The 18,605-nt window shown below is 40.8% G+C and overlaps 10 protein-coding genes across 10 annotated transcripts; 3 read left to right on the top strand and 7 right to left on the bottom strand.

Annotated features, from left to right (window-relative positions):
• Positions 1-182: 182 nt before the first annotated feature.
• ATC70_002273 (uncharacterized protein) lies at positions 183-1,178 on the top strand (the record flags this gene model as incomplete). The annotated part of the gene is made up of 2 exons (XM_064821652.1): positions 183-929; positions 987-1,178. The coding sequence occupies 2 exons, from the start codon at positions 183-185 to the stop codon at positions 1,176-1,178; spliced, it is 939 nt and encodes a 312-aa protein (XP_064681338.1).
• Positions 1,179-1,393: 215 nt separating this feature from the next.
• mxr1_1 (Peptide methionine sulfoxide reductase) lies at positions 1,394-2,730 on the top strand (the record flags this gene model as incomplete). Its single annotated transcript, XM_064821651.1, has 3 exons — positions 1,394-1,869; positions 1,937-2,035; positions 2,097-2,730. The coding sequence occupies 3 exons, from the start codon at positions 1,394-1,396 to the stop codon at positions 2,728-2,730; spliced, it is 1,209 nt and encodes a 402-aa protein (XP_064681337.1).
• A 388-nt stretch (positions 2,731-3,118) lies between these two features.
• On the bottom strand, positions 3,119-4,574 carry OTU2 (OTU protein; the record flags this gene model as incomplete). The annotated part of the gene is made up of 3 exons (XM_064821650.1): positions 3,119-4,096; positions 4,155-4,439; positions 4,497-4,574. 3 exons carry the CDS (start codon positions 4,572-4,574, stop codon positions 3,119-3,121), a joined length of 1,341 nt encoding a protein of 446 aa, XP_064681336.1.
• A 346-nt stretch (positions 4,575-4,920) lies between these two features.
• Positions 4,921-5,444, top strand: ATC70_002270 (uncharacterized protein; the record flags this gene model as incomplete). The annotated part of the gene is made up of 3 exons (XM_064821649.1): positions 4,921-4,976; positions 5,043-5,089; positions 5,161-5,444. The coding sequence occupies 3 exons, from the start codon at positions 4,921-4,923 to the stop codon at positions 5,442-5,444; spliced, it is 387 nt and encodes a 128-aa protein (XP_064681335.1).
• Positions 5,445-6,292: 848 nt separating this feature from the next.
• RCH1_1 (LRR receptor-like serine/threonine-protein kinase RGI2) lies at positions 6,293-7,225 on the bottom strand (the record flags this gene model as incomplete). The annotated part of the gene is made up of 5 exons (XM_064821648.1): positions 6,293-6,562; positions 6,638-6,779; positions 6,844-6,961; positions 7,046-7,120; positions 7,189-7,225. 5 exons carry the CDS (start codon positions 7,223-7,225, stop codon positions 6,293-6,295), a joined length of 642 nt encoding a protein of 213 aa, XP_064681334.1.
• A 321-nt stretch (positions 7,226-7,546) lies between these two features.
• On the bottom strand, positions 7,547-8,491 carry RSA4 (ribosome assembly; the record flags this gene model as incomplete). Its single annotated transcript, XM_064821647.1, has 2 exons — positions 7,547-7,993; positions 8,048-8,491. The coding sequence occupies 2 exons, from the start codon at positions 8,489-8,491 to the stop codon at positions 7,547-7,549; spliced, it is 891 nt and encodes a 296-aa protein (XP_064681333.1).
• A 1,758-nt stretch (positions 8,492-10,249) lies between these two features.
• DUS1_1 (tRNA dihydrouridine synthase) lies at positions 10,250-10,546 on the bottom strand (the record flags this gene model as incomplete). The annotated part of the gene is made up of 1 exon (XM_064821646.1): positions 10,250-10,546. One exon carries the CDS (start codon positions 10,544-10,546, stop codon positions 10,250-10,252), a length of 297 nt encoding a protein of 98 aa, XP_064681332.1.
• A 278-nt stretch (positions 10,547-10,824) lies between these two features.
• ATC70_002266 (uncharacterized protein) lies at positions 10,825-11,669 on the bottom strand (the record flags this gene model as incomplete). Its single annotated transcript, XM_064821645.1, has 2 exons — positions 10,825-11,556; positions 11,613-11,669. 2 exons carry the CDS (start codon positions 11,667-11,669, stop codon positions 10,825-10,827), a joined length of 789 nt encoding a protein of 262 aa, XP_064681331.1.
• Positions 11,670-11,907: 238 nt separating this feature from the next.
• On the bottom strand, positions 11,908-14,152 carry ERV1_1 (Flavin-linked sulfhydryl oxidase of the mitochondrial IMS; the record flags this gene model as incomplete). Its single annotated transcript, XM_064821644.1, has 2 exons — positions 11,908-13,475; positions 13,558-14,152. The coding sequence occupies 2 exons, from the start codon at positions 14,150-14,152 to the stop codon at positions 11,908-11,910; spliced, it is 2,163 nt and encodes a 720-aa protein (XP_064681330.1).
• Positions 14,153-15,023: 871 nt separating this feature from the next.
• On the bottom strand, positions 15,024-16,782 carry ATC70_002264 (uncharacterized protein; the record flags this gene model as incomplete). Its single annotated transcript, XM_064821643.1, has 6 exons — positions 15,024-15,141; positions 15,197-16,068; positions 16,126-16,214; positions 16,276-16,348; positions 16,410-16,485; positions 16,544-16,782. 6 exons carry the CDS (start codon positions 16,780-16,782, stop codon positions 15,024-15,026), a joined length of 1,467 nt encoding a protein of 488 aa, XP_064681329.1.
• Positions 16,783-18,605: the final 1,823 nt, after the last annotated feature.

Below are 18,605 nucleotides of genomic sequence, written 5' to 3'. Positions count from 1 at the left end.
AGAGAGAGAGAGAGAGAAAGAAGGAATGTGGGTATAGTAAAAGGATGAATATGTCTTTTTTATCATCAAATCCAGGTACAACATTTGAATGAGATTGAGGCAACCACGGTCACGTTGGAACGTTTACCAAAAGCAAGAAAAATTCACCCATTGCAAGCTATCAACACCTTTATCAGTTCATTATGCCAACACTCGAAGTGATTGAAGACGACGATTCTAAAAAGAGTCCTTTCTTGGTTCAATCCAAGGGCCTTTCCAAGGAAGAGGAAGGAGCTCTTTTCGACCAAATCGCATCGGAAGTTGCTGCTGATCCATTAGCATTTCAGCGTTTAACAACTATTTTCCTGGAGCAAACGACAAAACAAGACTTCAATACTGTAAATATTCAGCCTCAAGCTGGTTATGTATGCAAGACACACGTAGAGCAAAGCACACGTCAAATTTATAAGGTGGGCACAACTGTATATATCAATATTTGCTATCACTCGGCCATTCCTGCACCACCGATCGCCACAGAAGCCGAGATTCAAAAGGCATTGAATGCGACAGAGGACGCTGTATACAGGGTTCCATTGAGTTTAGGGCAATTGCGATACGACGACAAGAAATCGTTGATTTTAGACGCATGCATCAACACACAGCCCTACCTGAGAAGCGAGAAAGACCTGGATTTTCGGCTGTATATTCTAGAGCTGGCCATGGAGTTTGTTGAGGGTTTTATCGCAAATCCGTTGAGCAGAGAATTCACCATGCCAAGCGCAAAATCCATTGGCAAGATACCACCCAGAGTGCTGAGATTGCCCAAGCCCTCCTTGATGACAGCTATCAAAGCACAGGTCAATCCACAACCCAAGTGGCAGCTGAAGCCACAATTGACCGTCGATCAGGCAAAAGGATTGTTGATAGTCGTAATTGAAATGCCAGACAATGTAAGTGGTCTATTTTTCACAGTGAACTATGCATAAATAACTCGAAACTACAAATAGAATTCCACCTCGTGGACATTGGATATTACCTCGAACAAGATTTTGTTGAAGATATCCTCTGATTTGCATACAATTCCACTGAAACAGCACCAGGTTATAGTGGATCATGAAGAGAACAAGGTTGATTTCTACAAAAAGAGCCTTGAACTAGTGATAGAGCTCAAGTTGGCATCCAAGAGTCAGTATATTTGAGGCCTAAAACCTTGTTGAGCGGTTAAAATAAACACAGGATGCTGGAAGCAATGCCACGTCAATTTTTTATTGGCTCATTTACACCAAGCATCTTTATGAGAGGCGGTGAAGGCAAGGGGGGGACATTTAATAAAATATGGCTATATATAACCCCATCATGGAAAGGGCCCTTTGCTTTTCTTCTCTTTTCCAATTTAACATAAATTTATCAAAAAATGACTGAAGTTGCTACCACTCAAAACGACGCTGTTGCCGTTCAAGAACAACAAGAAGAGGGACAATATCAAGATCGTTTCTTGGAGGGCTCTCAACGTATTGTGCCTTACGATTTGTTGGCAGCTCGCGGTAATGCTGACAAGGTCAATGACCCAGATGCCAAGGTATACATGGAGGCAAAGGAGCTCTTCCGCAAGGGTTACGAACTCTGTATGACCATCCCTCGCTCTCTTGACGACGATGTTTTGGAAAAGCACGAAGAAGACATCAAGACAGCATCTGAGACTATGGTGGAAGCTTGGATTATGGATGATAAGGCTGCTCCCATGTCAGAGCGTATCTTGATCTTGGGTCAGCAATTTGAGAAGGTCTTGTTAAAGAACATTCCTGAGGAGGAGAAGGAGGGATTCTTTGTCAAGGATAGTCTTTTGTTTTCTGCCTGGATCTTGTTGGTGGGTAGACAACACAAGCATTGGTAAGTAGAAATGGAGTGAAATTTGTGCGGTATGATACATGTGTGCTCATACTGTTCATGTTGTTAGTATCACCACCTTGTCATTGGCTATCGATACCTACCCTGACCTTCCTGCACGCGTCTTCTTCCTTCGTGCATCATGTTACCTTTCCATGAACAAACTCAGGTATGCTTATGCAATCATTCACTTTTGGAGAGGCAGTGTGTTAATCAGCATATATGTACAGACTTGGTATTAAGGATTTAGAGAAGGCTTTGGAAAGAGACCCCAAGTTCTCTATTGCTTATTTTGTTTTGGGTTCTGTTTATTTGTCCATGGAAAATGAACGTGAGAATGCCATCAAGAACTACAAGCTCTATCTTCAAAATGGCCATTCGCAAACTAACGATACCATCCACGCATTGTATGCCCTCTCTGTGCTCGTAAACCACAAGAAGAGAAAGTCTGAGGCTGCTGAATACTACCAAAGAGCTAAGAAGGCTGAGGAAGAGTTCTCAGAGTTACATGGTGCTCACACTGGTCTCAGTGATATCAAGAAACAAGCTATTTTGGCCCACGAATCCCCTGAGGAAGCTGAGAAGCTCATTGCTACCTACACTCCTAAGAAAAAGTACGATCAAAAGATGCAACAACTGATCCAAAGTGGTATTTTGAACACTTCCTTCCCTCCCAACCCCAAGCGCTGCTCTCACTGTGCCGCTACACATGCTAAGGATAAGCCTGAGGCTCCTCTCTTGGCATGCGGTGCCTGTAGAAGCATCTGGTACTGTTCTCGCGAGTGTCAAGTTTCTGACTTCAAGGCCTCCCACAAGGGTCAATGTAAACAAATGCAAGCCTTGAAGGCTGAAGAGCAAAAATAAACGACCTTTTAATATACATACAATATACACAAATACACATTACATTCTATCAATCATTGCAAATAAATAAACAAAACATCGTTGTTTTTCAATGTAAGTTGTATGGTGCATGTGAAATGCAGGATGTTGGGTGGTTTATGCGTCGCTCAAGTAGTATCACAGTGCCTGTCCTCGCTGCCTGAAAATCCCGTGTTGCTCAACATTCCTTGTGAGGGTGCATTACATGTAATCCAAACAATGTCTGTAACGTATGAATTTGTCGTTTCAATCAATAGTAACAGGCTGGAAGAAGGTCAAAGATACGCTATTACTGCCATCGCCATTCTTTTATTAAGTTTATGAATTATTCACACCATTCAATGTCCATAATACGTATATACACTTGGTTTTAGCAGAAGTCATACAGATACTTGTCTACTTCGAATCGAACGGTTTTTGCAATATTTCTAATGAACTCAAAATTGACATTACACTTGTATTTAGCACCATCCAAACGATCCATAGCCGTCGTCCTCACTAGTAGACGCAATGTTGTTAAGCTTGTGATTTGTAACTGAATGTCCACTGTATCTTCCAAAGACTCGTCTACGATACTGTAAAAGATAGCCAGCATACGCTCCACAGGAAATGCCTTTGGTCCAAGCAATTGCTGCCGCATCTTTCCGCCCAACTTGTCCACTGTCTTTCGAGTTCCACCACCACGCTTCTTCTTGGTGTTTTCATTTGTAGATTTTGCAAAGTAACGGACATCAAATCGAGGCGGATTATACGAAGCTAAATACGCTGCTATCAGCAAGAAGCGAGAATAGAATGGCAATTCAACCTCTTTCGAACGACCAATATGACGAGCAGCATTATCCAAATCCTTTGTTTCACGAGACCATTCTGCGCTAGAGATCTCACGCAAATACAACTTCTCGGTGGCCTCTGAAAAATAGGGCTGTGCATGCTTGAATAATTTCGCCTTCTCGGTAGGTAACACTGTTCCATCTTTGAGAGGTTGTATATAGACAGGGAATAAGAGCGATGCAAAGTATCGCAGTTCATTGATATCTTTGCAATTGTGGCAAAAAATGGAATAAATGAGCTCCAAGAATCCAGCATAAAAGGCATCATCCAGTTCCACATTGTCGATGGTAGTAGGTGTAAAATCCAGTTGCAAAATGGCCAGTGTGTCTTCACGGGTGTATTCTGAAAATCGAATCAAATAGGGCTCCATGCTTCCACCTTTCATTCTAAACTTTTCAAATACAATGCTGGATATAAATACCACACAAATGTTGCATTCAGTGAGTTCTGAGAGGCGCAATAGAACAGGTAAGATGGTGCCTGTCATGTCACGGATACGTTCCGCTCTATCGAGAATCTAATGGCACATGTTGGTATCCTGCCAAGAGTGAAGCTCAACATGGGATTTATCTTACCAGGTATTTTGTCTTTTTCTCATCTTTGAAATGCTCGCGGATTGCCTTGACAAATTGCTGTACATTATCAATCTTTCGAGTGGTTGAGTAGCCGTTGGCGTGCGTGGGTCTATGTTGGATCAGTTTATCTAGGGAATGCTCAAACAAGAGGCGTGGCGTAAAGCATTCTACGCAATTGACATAGGCTCCATGAGCTTTGAAAAATTCTGTGGTGAGAGTTGTCTTGCCGGTTGAAGGTGGGCCATAGATGAAGATACTCTGCGGTGAATAACTCGCTTCGTCAACCTACGGATTATAGCTATGTGAGATGCAGTGTACATATAAAGGGCCATTGGTTCTTACATTTGAAGCGGTAGCGCAACTCAACTGACCAATTTGCTTTTCTCTGCCAGGAAACCTTTGTTTCAATTCTTGGTACATTGTGGTATAATGAGTTGGAAAAAGGATTTTGTGTTTGGAGGCAATCAAGTTGCAATGCAAGGCAACATTGCAACTTTAAAAAGGGCCATGTTCCATGGTCACAATGCGGGCCGGATGTGCTGTAATTTGCACTCGGACATTGAGAATTAAGGAACAGAAGGGAGACAGAGAGAGCGAGAAACCATCAAAAGAGAACTCAATTAAAAATCGTTTATATTCCTCCTCTATTAACCGTCTCGTAAAGGTAATAGCCAACATCCAACATAAAGATGATCCACCCATCCATCTTGAAAACGCATCCGTTCAACGTATTGACGCATCATCCATTGTTCTTGTAGTTTTTACTATGCAAATCTTCGTAAAGACTTTGACTGGCAAGACCATCACTTTGGAGGTCGAAAGGTATATAACATTTCAAATATGTCTATGGATGAGCCAAACAAACTAAACGTATTTTCATGGCTATAGTTCCGACACCATTGACAATGTCAAGCAAAAGATTCAAGATAAGGAAGGTACGGTATAGAGTGATTTTTGTGTGTATGTGTTGGGACATTGGACATACTCACATACTGCGTTTGTGTAGGTATTCCCCCAGACCAACAACGTCTTATCTTCGCTGGTAAGCAACTCGAAGATGGTCGTTCTTTGAGCGATTACAACATCCAAAAGGAATCCACCCTTCACTTGGTCCTCCGTCTTCGTGGTGGTATCATTGAACCCTCTCTCAAGGCCTTGGCTTCCAAGTACAACTGTGACAAGATGATCTGTCGTAAGTGTTATGCTCGTCTCCCTCCTCGTGCTACCAACTGTCGCAAGAAGAAGTGTGGCCGTACCAACCAACTTCGTCCCAAGAAGAAGCTCAAGTAAACTACTCGCTTCATCTTTGTGGGGTTTTTTCATATACACGAGATATTTCATCATGTATGTGCCCTATGTTTTTTCTTGAAAGCATTAATAAAAAATCCTATCGAAATCTCTTGAAAACTTTACGAAAAAAATCATTCATGTAGATGTGGGTGGTTATTGCGCTGGGATCATGGATTGTGTGTATATTCATGTTGGCTGTGATGATTTTGGGTTGTTTCTGTGAACTGGCGTTTCAGCTTGCGATTTTAGATGGATCTTATTTTGACAGCCAAGCAGATGTAAGGCAGCATGTCTAATAGTGAACATATCGAAATCACACCACAGTGGTTTGCCCATTCAGACAGCTGACTAAAAGTTGCAACGACGCTATGTCGTGTAGGGGTATCAAACATATCCAAAAGACAAGGTTCACTCTCGCACTGTAATTCTATCGACATTTGAAAAGTCGCCATCAAAATTGAAGGCCGAGCCTGAGCCTTGTGTCTATTGATTGTTGTAGAGTCATTGCTGGTAGGAATCATCGTTTTCCATGTGAAAAATGTTTGTGTAATCAACAAGAACAAATATGAATTATAATGCAAAAAAAAAAAAAAAAAAAAAAAATAATGACACGCACATGGATGCATGTTTTCTTTTACTTGTCTTGAAACTGGCTTTTTATGAAAAGGGATGAAGAATAATGATATTTAATATTAAAAAAAAAAAGCGTTCAAGTAAAAGAAGATTAGAAAAAAAAAGGGTTAAAAAATGTATATCAGACAAGAGAAACAAGGTAGTAAAAGAGTCGTTCTTCTTGCTTATTCTTTTTCACGAAACAGTTCTTTTTTATAGCAGCTATTTTATGTAATTTACAAATCATCATCTTCCTCGGGAAGGGGTTGAGCGGCAGCTTCCTCCATCTCGTTGTTGTATTGTTGCATCAATTGATGATCTACTTGGACCTCAGCAGGGGCAAGAGCAGGAGCAGCAACAAATTCCAAGTTGGGGTTACCAATCAACTTGCGAGCCAACCAAAGGAAAGGCTTCTCAAAGTTATAGTTGGACTTGGCAGAGATATCGTAGTATTGCAAGTTCTTCTTTCTGTGGAAAGTGATAGTCTTGGCCTTTACCTTACGCTCCTACACAATCAGAATACAGAATGATTAATCAGCACATTCTGAATCAAAAAAAAAAAAAAAAAAAGACGCGCTTACCTTAACATCGACCTTGTTACCGCAAAGAACAATGGGGATGTTCTCACAGACACGGACGAGATCACGGTGCCAGTTGGGGACGTTCTTGTAGGTAATTCTAGAGGTGACATCGAACATGATGATAGCACATTGACCACCGATACTGTAAGGGATATATGGATGAGTAACATGCTCTATACGTCATAGCTATTTCATCTCAAACTTACTAATAACCATCACGAAGACCACCAAACTTCTCTTGACCAGCGGTATCCCAGGTGTTGAAGATGATAGCACCAAAGTTAGTGTGGAAGCTGAGAGGATGGACCTCGACACCAAGAGTGGCTATGTGTTGAGGGCATTGTTTAGTATAGGTGTACGCGTCATTGTGTGTGTGGAATGTCTAAAGATTGAACGTGTCTACTTTACCAACATACTTCTTTTCGAATTCACCAGTCAAGTGACGCTTGACAAAGGTAGTCTTACCGGTACCACCATCACCGACTATTGTATATGTAGATGTTTAGTTATTATGTTATGTTGGTAGGTGATATGTTTGTGTTTCAATTTACCAAGGACAAGCTTGAATGTAGGAGTTTGATCAGCCATACTATGTATAATGAATCCATCGATTTTGGTTAATAAAAACACGCTCTTTTCTGCATCTGGTAGTCCATCTCATTCATCCATCCATCCAAGATGCTGTTTGATGCTCTCTAGTTACCTTGTTATCTTTAAACTAATAGATTACAGAAGGAAAAAGAGGGAAGGGATGCAACTGGAATACAAAAAAGTGTTGGGATTTTGAATGCCAGGCGTACTAACTTTGGGAAGGTGCCGGGTTGCGCACGTAAACAATGCTTCCGCCTCTCCTGATCTATGACACAAACATCTAAATCAAGCAATGCGGGCTCTTTTTATTCATTTTCATTATAACATGACGCTGTCTAAAAGGTCTTCAATGACGACGAGATCCTCTTGTTTCTGCTGCTGCTTTTGTTGCTGTTGTTCTCTCTTGGCGAGCCCTTCTTGCTTCATGCGCTGTCTTCTCGCTTCCTTGGGCTCCCAATCTTGAGCCTGTTGTGCTTTTGTGAGCATTTGGGCCATGGCATCTTCAAACACCTTCATGCGCTCCATGTTGGACTCGAACTTTTGATTCGACATGGTCAACAATAACATCAGGTAGGCAGGATCGACAAGACATTTGATTGTGTCGCCTTGAACATATGCAATTGGTGTATCAATCTTGTGTGTGCTCCTGATGGCCAACATATGACGACGAGAAGGTGTAATACCCGAGTTTTGATAGCCTACTTGGTAAGCAGTTCCTAGTAATTGCATGGCGGTTTCTGAAGTAGAGGCTTCAATGTGTAAGATCTTTGCAAAATGTCAGCAAGAAGTCAACTCTCTTTCTGTCAATTGTGCTTTTACCAAGGGCTCGAATTTGAAATAGATGAGCTGTTTGCTGAGGATATCATCAGGCCTATCACTGCTAAACTCTACTTTATCACTCTGATCGCCGAATAGCAGCTGGACAATCCATGCTTCCACATTCTCTTTTGGCATAGGAATGGGATCATGACTGACATAGAGCCAAGTGCCTCCCTTTGTCGTCTTTTCAATAGCGTCAGGATCGTTGATATCCACATCCTTCTCTAGGCCTTCACAGTACACAGCTACACGACCAGAGCAACTGCTTGTGGTATAATAGTCGGGATGTTGGTTGATTACATGCATCAAATCCAGAATTGGTGCATCAATGAACCCCTTGGGTGATTTGTCTCTTCTCTCGGGGTCCACAAATTCAACGAGGGATGACACTATTTGGTGTTTGCGAGTGTGAAATCCTTGTAATTGCTGCTGTTGTTGAGACATGTTGGTTTGACAGCCAAAGAAAGTGGTGAGATGTGGAAAAAAAAAAAAAAAAAAAAAAAAAAAAAAAAACTTTTTTCCTAATTGCTATCTCTTCATTTGAAACCGGGATTTTAAACACAATAAAAGCAAAGAAATAGCACTTTAATGCGTATAGGCAAACAGAGCATAGTATAGGTTTACTAAATGCAGGCTAATTCATTGGAGGCTGCAATTTCGCTGACAGTTAGCAGATTTTGAGTAAGCCAATCTTCACCAGCAATTAGCTCCAATCTCTTATGGGGGATTGAGTCGAATGTGTGCAACTTCTTTCATATGATTTTAGGCTTGTCATTCTTCTTTTTTACTTAGGATCTCTTGAGCATGCCCTTTAAATGCGGTCAAAGGCCTTTCGAGCCTTGCCCGGTGCTCAATAGTGTTATGGTTTTTGAGTATCGCAACATAATAAATTTATAGTCCCTAGACACTTTCATAACCCTACTATGGAAACTGAGTTGTCAGGCATTTGTCAGGCATGGTTCATATCATCATAACATAATAAATGTTCAGTCCCTAGACACTTTCAAAGCCTCAAAAAGGAAGAAGTTGATTTGACAAGTGTTTTGGTAGACTGGCGCTATTGAATATAAAACGCAAGAAGAATAGCATGACTAACGATAACGCTGTGTAATTTGCCACCTACTTTCCATACGCTTCAAACGCATCTATTACTGTATTGCCTTCATGATTATTAAAAGGGCATTGAATTTGCCAACCTACCCCATAAGCCAAAATTAATTAAAATCCAGACTCATAGTCTGTTTTAGATTGGCCTAATCTTGATGATTTTCGACTCGATCGAACTATTTTTTTTTTTTTCAGATTCGACTAAGTAAAATATGATGATCATCCCCTGCTTCTTTAAGCTTTCTTGGAGTGCTTTTCAAGGCGCATCCAATGGTATAAAGTAAGACAGATGTTTTGAATAAACTTTTTGAGCAATTTATGAAAATACGAAAAGAGGTTTCTGGCCAAAAAGTCGAATTTTTATATATCAAAGTTCCACAAAGATGATTTCAGAGATTACATCAGATCGGTAGAACCGTTTTGATTCAATATGTATCATAATAAAATTCTTCATTATCAAGGTGAGAAACGCGATCGTTTGATTTTCGATGAAAATCATGAGGGGGGTACCTCATGCTTTTTGGTGGATTTTTGGCCATGTTTTTTGGGTCCCCAAAAAGTTGAGCAATACAGGCAATACGTAATTGCCAGATGAGAGCAACTGTTCGATGCTATTCTGACGGTCTAAAAGGGGGTTTAACGCGAGAAAATACAGCTCAAATACATCCAGATTTTGCTGTATTAGACGCATTTTTAAGTAGAAAGGGGCATTGCCAGTATACTGTTTGCCTGTATATAAAGTATCTACGTGTATACAAACGTGGAACAACGCATAAAAGGCAGTTCCATAAATATGCAGGCTTTTCCTATGCAAATGAAGATTTAAAATGGAAGCAACCGTATTTTTGATAATATGGACAAGGGCAATCGATAGCACGAGCTGCTGCTGTGCAAGTTGGCTCTCACCGAAGCGAAGCGATATTAGAGAGTCATTCGAAGCATAAACACTCGTAGTATACGACGATATTATACGATATACCGTATAACGTTTGAACTTTTAAAATTGCTTAGTTGTGTTTATTAGCTTTATATGGTTGTTAAAAAGGTTTAAACATCACTTTATTATCATAAAACTAGTAGGTCTGATGACCAGAATCATGCTGCAATCTTCAAGCAGCCTCCCCACGCGCTCTTGAAATCAACAGTGGCTCTGTCTGGTAGCAGCACTTCCAATGGAATCTCTGAACAATCCGAGTTACCATAGATAGAAATGCTGTTGTCGGTTTTGTTGTCGATAGACGGAACGCTCCCTGGAGGAGCATCTGATGGGATTTTGAGAATACCTGCCTTTGGATTGACAATTGTCTTGTCGTACACCCTTAGTGTACCTGTGGCAGCATAAGATACTTGCGAGAAACAAACTGACGTAAAGACTAGATATAAAATCTTCATAAGAAGAAGTTATCAGGCTAGATATTGTTTATACTGTATAATGTTGTGAGAAGGCTATATTTATAGGAAATGATCATGTACAAGCACATGTTTAAAAACACTCTTCTAACTGATTGCTCTGCCGTGGTCTCAAGGCAAAAGAGCGGCTCATTTCTATGCATAATCCCTTAGAAGTAGCCAGTAACTAATGCACATTAATTTCCCTGATCTCTTCATATTGCCATCAAAACCATGAAATTCGTCAATATGTACAATCATGATTTATTAATTAAAATCGTCTATGGACGACTGTTACTACTAGTGCTATTGTTGTCTTCGTTATCCATGTCCTTCATGGGTATTTGATCGTATTTTTGCTTTCCATTTCGTTTGGATCGACCCGCACTGAGCAAGAGAGCCTTCTTAGCTTTACCGACAGCCGCTAGTAAAGCACCTTCATCTGTCATATCTAGGTCCTCCTTGGGTTCTGCGTCCGATGATTTTCTCTTTAATTTGCTAGAGGAGCCTCTTTGCTGACTGATTAATCCCTCTTCCTCCTCTTCTGCCTGTTGTTGTTGCTGCTGTTGCTGTGGTTGCTTGGATTGGTTTGAATTTGTAGTGGATTTCTTATTACCGCTGGATATCATGATGGGTTTCATTTCTCGATGCATGCAGGCCCATTCACCACCAAATGTCATGATGACTACATTCACTAACTGTAGCAACCACCACGATATGCTCGAAGGAAAGTGTTGCGATACATACCATACAAATAGCAGATGAAAGAAATGAAAGGTGAGCACATAATCCAGAATCTGTCTTGCTCGTTGGACAATAACCATGAGAATGGGTATACTGAGACACGCGTTGACAAGCCATACAATGATCAAAGACCATCCAAAGCCAGTGTCGGTTCGGATTTCCTTGTAGTTGAAAATAAGGTCTAGCGATGCGCTTGAACCATTGAGTGTGAGTGCGATAAGGAGGATGACGCTGTATACGACGTAACAAAGCGACTGTAGTGCTGCAATCTGCGATGCGTAAATACCCTTATGCTGTGAATAGATTGCATTTGGTGCTAAATTACCTGAGCTATGATGAGAACAGGGTCCCACTTTGAGGATCTGAATGACGAAGAAGCCATGTTGAGCAGCAAAGGGTGCAAAAGAAGAAATTATCTGTGAGGATTGCAATTTTACAAATGAAGGATTTGAACCTCAGTCGGGTAACATATCTAAATGCATCAAACAAGATGTCAAATAATATGAAGAGATACCTTTTTTTCTTTATTTTATATATTTTAAATCATATTTATACAATATTTCCAGCTAAAGGATTGAGAAGAGAAAGAGGTGGGGGAAAGAAGGAATACATAGAGTAAATTAATAACTTCTACCAAAGAGCATGAAATGTTTAGCATCATGTTCACAAGCAACACACTTGGTGACGCCAGGGACAATGGGATCTTCAGTAGGTTGGTTGAAGGGGTTACAGAGAGACTTGGCACCCATGGAAGGAGCACGGTCATCCTCCTCCTCACCTTCATTGGCGACCTTGGCAGAACGCTCCTTGATATCATCCTCACACTCCATGCGATCACACCAGGGGACCAAGAGCAACTTCTTCTTATTGAGGGTGGGAACAAAGTCCTCCCACTTGGAAACACGGACGATAGATTCTTGCATCTTCTTGGAGGCCTTTTCATACATCTCACGTTGAATAGTATCAAGGGCTTCCTTGACACCAGCTTCAAGGTTATCAAGAGAAACAGAAAACTTGGCACCGGTATCACGACGAACAGCGGTAACTTGGTTCTTTTCCAAGTCCTTGGGACCAACTTCGAGACGAAGAGGAACACCACGAATTTCCCAATGGTTAAACTTGAAACCAGGGGTATAGTTTTCACGAAGATCGGCCTTGCTCTTGAGACCAGCCTTCTTGAGACGGTTGGCAACATCTTGACAGGCATCAAAGATCTTGTCAGATTCAGCCTTGGAAGTCTTGACGGTCAGACCACAGGGAACAATGACAGTTTGAATGAGGGCGACACGAGGAGGCATGACCAAACCCTTATCATCACCGTGAGTCATGACCATGACACCAATGGTACGAGTGGAGAGACCCCAAGAGTTTTGCCAGACGTGGAGCTTCTTGGCTTCCTCAGTAGCGTTGGCAGGAGCACTAGGATCCTCGACAGTAATGTTGAACATCTTACTGAAGTTTTGGCCAAGACAGTGAGAGGTACCACCTTGGATAGCACGACCAGTGGTAGGGATAAAACCTTCAACAGTCGTAGTGTAATAACCACCAGCAAATCTCTCCTTCTCAGACTTGACACCCTTCACAACGGGCAAAGCCAACAAGTCAGTGTAAATTTGCTCATAGAGATCCAAAATTTGCTTGACTTCGACATCAGCGCTCTCCAAGGTCAAATGAGCAGTGTGACCCTCTTGCCAGAGGAATTCACGAGTACGAAGGAAGGGTTGAGGGTTCTTGAATTCCCAACGAACAACAGAACACCATTGATTGATACGGAAGGGCAAATCACGGTGAGAACGGATCCACTTGGAGAAGTAGGGATACATGACAGTTTCAGAGGTAGGACGAATAGCAATAGGCTCTTCCAGATCGCTGCTACCAGCCTTAGTCACCCAAGCAACTTCAGGAGCGAAACCCTCAATGTGGTCCTTCTCACGTTCCAAAACACGGTTGGAGACAAACATGGGGAAGTAAGTATCCTCGACACCCATCTCTGTGATTTCAGCATCAAAAAAGTTGGTGATCTCCTTCCAAACGTTGTAGGCCAAGGGACGAAGAATGTAACAACCAGAAACATCGTAGTATTCCAACATTTCACTCTTGGTCAACACTTGTTGATACCACTTGGGAAAATCCTCTTCCTTCTTACAACCGAGACCCATTTGATTGGCTTCCTCAGAGGGAGCAGCAGCTAACGTATGGACAAAAACGCGATTAGGTTCAGCATCTCACGCCATTACCCCTCTCCTTCACCTCATGAAATCACAACTCACCTTCCTTCTTAGCCTTGGAGGCCTTGGCAGGCTTCTTGGCGTCAGTAGCAGGAGGTTTGGCGGCAGCCAAAGCCTTAAAATCAACATCGATGAATTCCTTGTTGATGGAGGCAAAGTAGCTCTTCAATTGATCGACTGTAACAAAGACTGTCTTGTCAGCAGCAGAGGGATGGAATGCCAACAAGGCAGTAGCATCAAGGGCCAAGATGGTGCTATCGACAACAAGATGAACCAAGGAAAGATCCTCAACATTGGACAAAGCAAAAGGAGAGACTGAATCCTTATCGACGCCGAAGGTACCCTTGAGCAAATCTTCATTGGCGAAACGGCAATCCTTCAAGGAAAGCTTCTTACCGAGAGCAGTGGCGTTAGTCTCGGTGGATTCCAAAGCGATAACGACAACAGGTGTAGCAGGGGCGGTCTTTGCAGTCTTAGGCTTGAGAATCAATGTCTTTGTCACTTGATATTGTTCGTTGGTATTGCTGCTCAAAGCTTCAGTCCAGGCCTTGCTGTCGCTGACGGCATTGTGAGAAACTGTCTTTGGTGAGATGGAGAGTTTGCTGAGAGCTTCCAACACTGCGTCGCAGGATGCCATTTCCGTTTTTTTTTTTTTAAAAAAATAAGGGGGGGTTGATAGAAAATAGAGAAAGAAAAAGAAGATCAAACTCTTTTATTTATACCAGAAAAAAAAATTTTGTCCATTTGGGTGGTGTAGTAGTCTGTAATGGTGGCGGAGCCAACTTGTCCAGGTTGGGTGGAGTGTATCTGAAAGGAACCTGTCAAATGTGTAGGAAAAGGCTAAATCTCAAAAAGGAGATTTCCTGAGGATCTGGAAGGGGTTGAATGGCCGCAGTGTTTGATGTATTACAACATGCATTTAATTGTTACTTAACCTGCGCAAGAAGTAGATGGGCATGCTCATAATAAGCTGCGTCTCTTCCGGGCATGCACAGTGGATCCCGGTCGCTCATAAAAGCAAATACTGGAGCACCGGATGACCTCAGAAGACTCAAAACTTGTTACATATATTTGCCTAGGCTGCGTCGTCCCCACTTGGCCTTGAGTCCATGCGCGTCTTTGTTAATGTGATTGACCACAACAATGATTGATGTTAGAGGAACATTTGAACGGTCAAACATTTTGGACTCTTCTGAAACCATCATGTTCCAATCTCTTCTCCCAGTCTAATTATCAAAAGGCTTGGGATGTAGCTTCTAGTATATAAGATTACGCAATATCTCTGAGGTCTTTTCAAATGTTCAAATCACAATGCAATGCGAAACAGAGGCAGCTATGGAAGGTTACTTAATAAAATGAGCTAAAAATTTTATTAGAAGGCTGTGTGATTTCATGTTCATATTTGAGAAGAGCATATATTGTCATAGAGAATGAGATGTCGATCTGTTCCACGTGTATTTATAGTTGTTTAAGAAATGATTCAAGGATGAGGATACATACGAATAATTCTACTTGATTGAGGAAAATGAAGAGCTGGTAGGAGGTGAAGTGGGCGGATTGGTTGTGGCTGTGCGCCATTGCTTTGATCTGAATCTTGAATAGCGTAAACCACAAGCGTTGCATAGCCTATAGATATATACATGTAAGCTTTTTATATCTTCATTCACGACAAAAACTTTACGTTTTATGGCCATCAGGTCCTCTTCTCCATTCAGGGCTATTGCTTGTATGACAACGAGTACAGGTCTTTACATTCTCTGGCGATATAGTAGCAACAGGTCCTTGAAATGCATCCTTCCTTCTCTTTTTCTCCGTGGATGAACAGCTCATGTTTCGCCGTCTCATAGCTGAGTCGTGTGGTGGATGCTGTTGCTGTATCCTGAATTTTTTCAAATGCGAAGAAGACGAGTATAAAGGGGCTACTGTGGCTGTCGATGAGAGAACATTAGCGGAATGTCCTTGTTTTGACCTTGAATCTGCTGCAACAATATATCTACTGTCATTCGCATACTTGTGTTGAAATGTAGAGGGCTGTCTTCTATCCACCTCTTCCTTTTCACCGTCAGATTTGAGTACTTTTTGAAGGTTGAAATACAAGGCAAAACTATTAATGTACATACCAGTGTGATGCCTTTCAAAAAAGGCGGAGGTAGTGGCGGTAGGAAGGGGTGTTACTTGAATTGATTCAAAGAAAATGTTGCCGTAGGGAATCAAAATCCGTTGGAACTCGCAAACTTTTCTTGTGGTGGACAATTCAATTTTGCTGTTTGCATAGAAATGGCGAGTACAAGACACATCCTCTGCAGCAGCAGTGATGCTGGGTGTTGGTCCATTCGATGGACTTTTGAATTCTCTTAGTGAAATCTCTTTTGCCAAGAATTGGATCATGTCGACAAATGAATACAGCTGTGGCCATACGAATAATGGCTTCAATGTGATTGAATCAATGATTTGGAATATTCTTATAGGATTGACTAGTTGGTGGTCGTCTATCATTTGCGTAATTAGCGTTTTTTGTATTAGTTTCAAAACTTGTAACATTCGTAATGCATCCTAAGGTTCGTTAATTAAAAATTAGGGCTCGGTTGTTTAGGAGTGTACAACAAATACCTCAAAATCAAAGCACGCCTTGTCTGATCTGGCAGTACAACTTGGATTAGATTCAATTGGAGTAGCGTTGAAATGGCAAGCGCTGAAATCTAACACATCTGCAGTGTTTAGTATCACACCAATCAACTCAGCTAACGACTACAAAGGTACCTGTATTGTGGAAAAACGCCAACACTGTATCATCTGTTGCTGAGTAAATAACAAGGTCTATAATATTCCAATCCTGTCATGGTATCAGTACAGCTTTTTCATCTAAAAATGTTATAGATTGATTGCAATCTTACCTGATAATCAGACGACAGAGAAGAATGCTTGGATAAGACATGGCAGGCCATGCTTTTAAAAGAGAGTAGCCGACATCTTGAATAAAGACGAATCATTATCAGGTTTCTTTTGATTAAAACTCGTGTATTATTACCTCGTGACAGATCCTGCTAGGGTTTTAAGCTTCAAGAAGCTTGACAGGTCGTTTTTTGCCATTCCAATTTCACTTGGATGCATAAATTCAAATAGGGAGCGATGCAGTAAGACATCTTGAATGGTTGTTTGATCATTTTTAGTTGCGATTTTGATGTTTCGAATAGACGATGGGATATGAACAAACTCTAAAGAGTCGAGCGATAGTAATGACCAGAAGCAAGAACTTTGTATAGTCATTTTGGTATATTTGTTCTCTAGAACATTCATTAGCTTTTAAGGAGAGGAAAGACGTTATTCAAGGTAAATTTTTACCTATCTATTTGCAAGAGTGTTATTTCAACCTATAGCCATTCAACATGAGAGAAGAAAAAGAGAAAAAAGCAAAAAAGCAAAAAAGCAAAAAAAGCAAAAAAAGCAAAAAAAGCAAAAAAAAAAAAAAAAAAAAAAAAAAAAATGTTATGAGCCAAATGAAAATGTCAAGTTTTATTTACTTTGGTTGTGTACCATGCTGCCCTAAAAGGACATGCTATAGATATAAATAGTTATATGTAAAAAGTTGTATTCCAACGTAAAATTATAATGGAACCAACAGTAGTAATTTAGTTGGAGGAATGGGAGAAAGCAGTGATAGGGGCAATGTGTATCAGCAACAATGACCGCACACGCACGCGCCTCATTTAAGGCTATGAATATCGGTAGATATTACAAAGAAAACGCAGTTGGTATTAAATCTGACATGGTACCAGCCTTTTTCTTTTGCATCATCATACTTCAGCCTGATCACCATTCATTGCAGCCTTCCCGAAGAATTCTCATTGTGTATACATAGTCAACATGGAGACATCCGAGACATGTGTGATGAGGCAACAATGCTCATCTCCCTTAAACCTTACATGTACTCAATGGAAACTAGCAAGAATACTCTTATACTAGTTTAATTCTATCATTACTTATATCATCATTAATCAAGATTCGAGTCTCCCTTTTTCCATGGCGTTTTTTTTTTTTTTTTTTTTTTTTTTTTTTTGGTTCCTGGTGCATTTACCCACCAAAAAACGTAGTGTTTTTTTTTGTGAGTAACTCAGGAAAAGCGTAGAATGGCCCAAGAACTTTTATTCTATATATAAACATCGTGTTCACCGACATGCCAAATATTGCAGCCATGTTTCTGTAATGTAAAATGTCTAGAATTATTTAACAAAGTGACACAAAGAAACTATCATACAACATGCAATGTAATTAAGAAGGTTTTTTTTTTTAATTCTTGTTGCTGCAGTGATACAGCACCATTGAATAATTATACAAAAACTTAATTAAGAAAAATGAGGAGTTGTGTCTCATATTTGAATGGATGCGTATGCTGTTGATAACCATAAATGCACAAGGCAGGAGAGTTAGGTACTTGTTATCATGATAAAGTAAAGGGAGGGGGAGACCTCGCATCTCATAAATGACAATCCAGAAGAATGCTCTCACAATTCGGTTTGTTTATTCTGTGAAATTGTAAAGCGCAAATTTCGCTAGTGCCTCTTAAATGACATGGATACGATGGAATGACAGACTAAGGAATATAGGGTGTTTTTCAAATGATTAGCTACAAGTGCTCTATCCTAGAAGTCGCTCCCAGAGCCATCGCTGATGGTGGCATTATTGCTGTTGCTTGTGCTTCAGCTGCTCTTGATGTTGGTCATCATTAATCATTCGTTTTTTATTGCGATAAGGAGTTATTATGGCAGATCTGGTAATTGGAACACCGTCCAAGTCTCGAATAGTCTTCTACTAGAACCACGATTCGCATCTTTGATTTACAAGGTGGCTTCTTAGGACATGTCTTGGTATGTAAGTAGATCTTGCCGGTCTCATTATAAGAATGCCGTTTTAGATGAGCACGTATCAAGGGAGTAGACCGATTATTACCGGCCACCCGGTACAGATCGATGTTTTGAATTTCACACGAAGAAATCGTTAGTGTTATGTGGCAAATCTTAAACAATTTAAGGGGATTCTAAATTTTAATTAGAGTTTTCGGTCAGAGTGATACCGCATTCCTGTTGTTGTTT

The sequence above is a fragment of the Mucor velutinosus genome (assembly GCF_035048745.1).
Source record: "Mucor velutinosus strain NIH1002 chromosome Unknown tig00000093, whole genome shotgun sequence".
NCBI lineage: Eukaryota > Fungi > Mucoromycota > Mucoromycetes > Mucorales > Mucoraceae > Mucor > Mucor velutinosus.
Note: the sequence above shows the minus strand (reverse complement) of the source record. Positions and strands in the feature narration are given on the sequence as shown.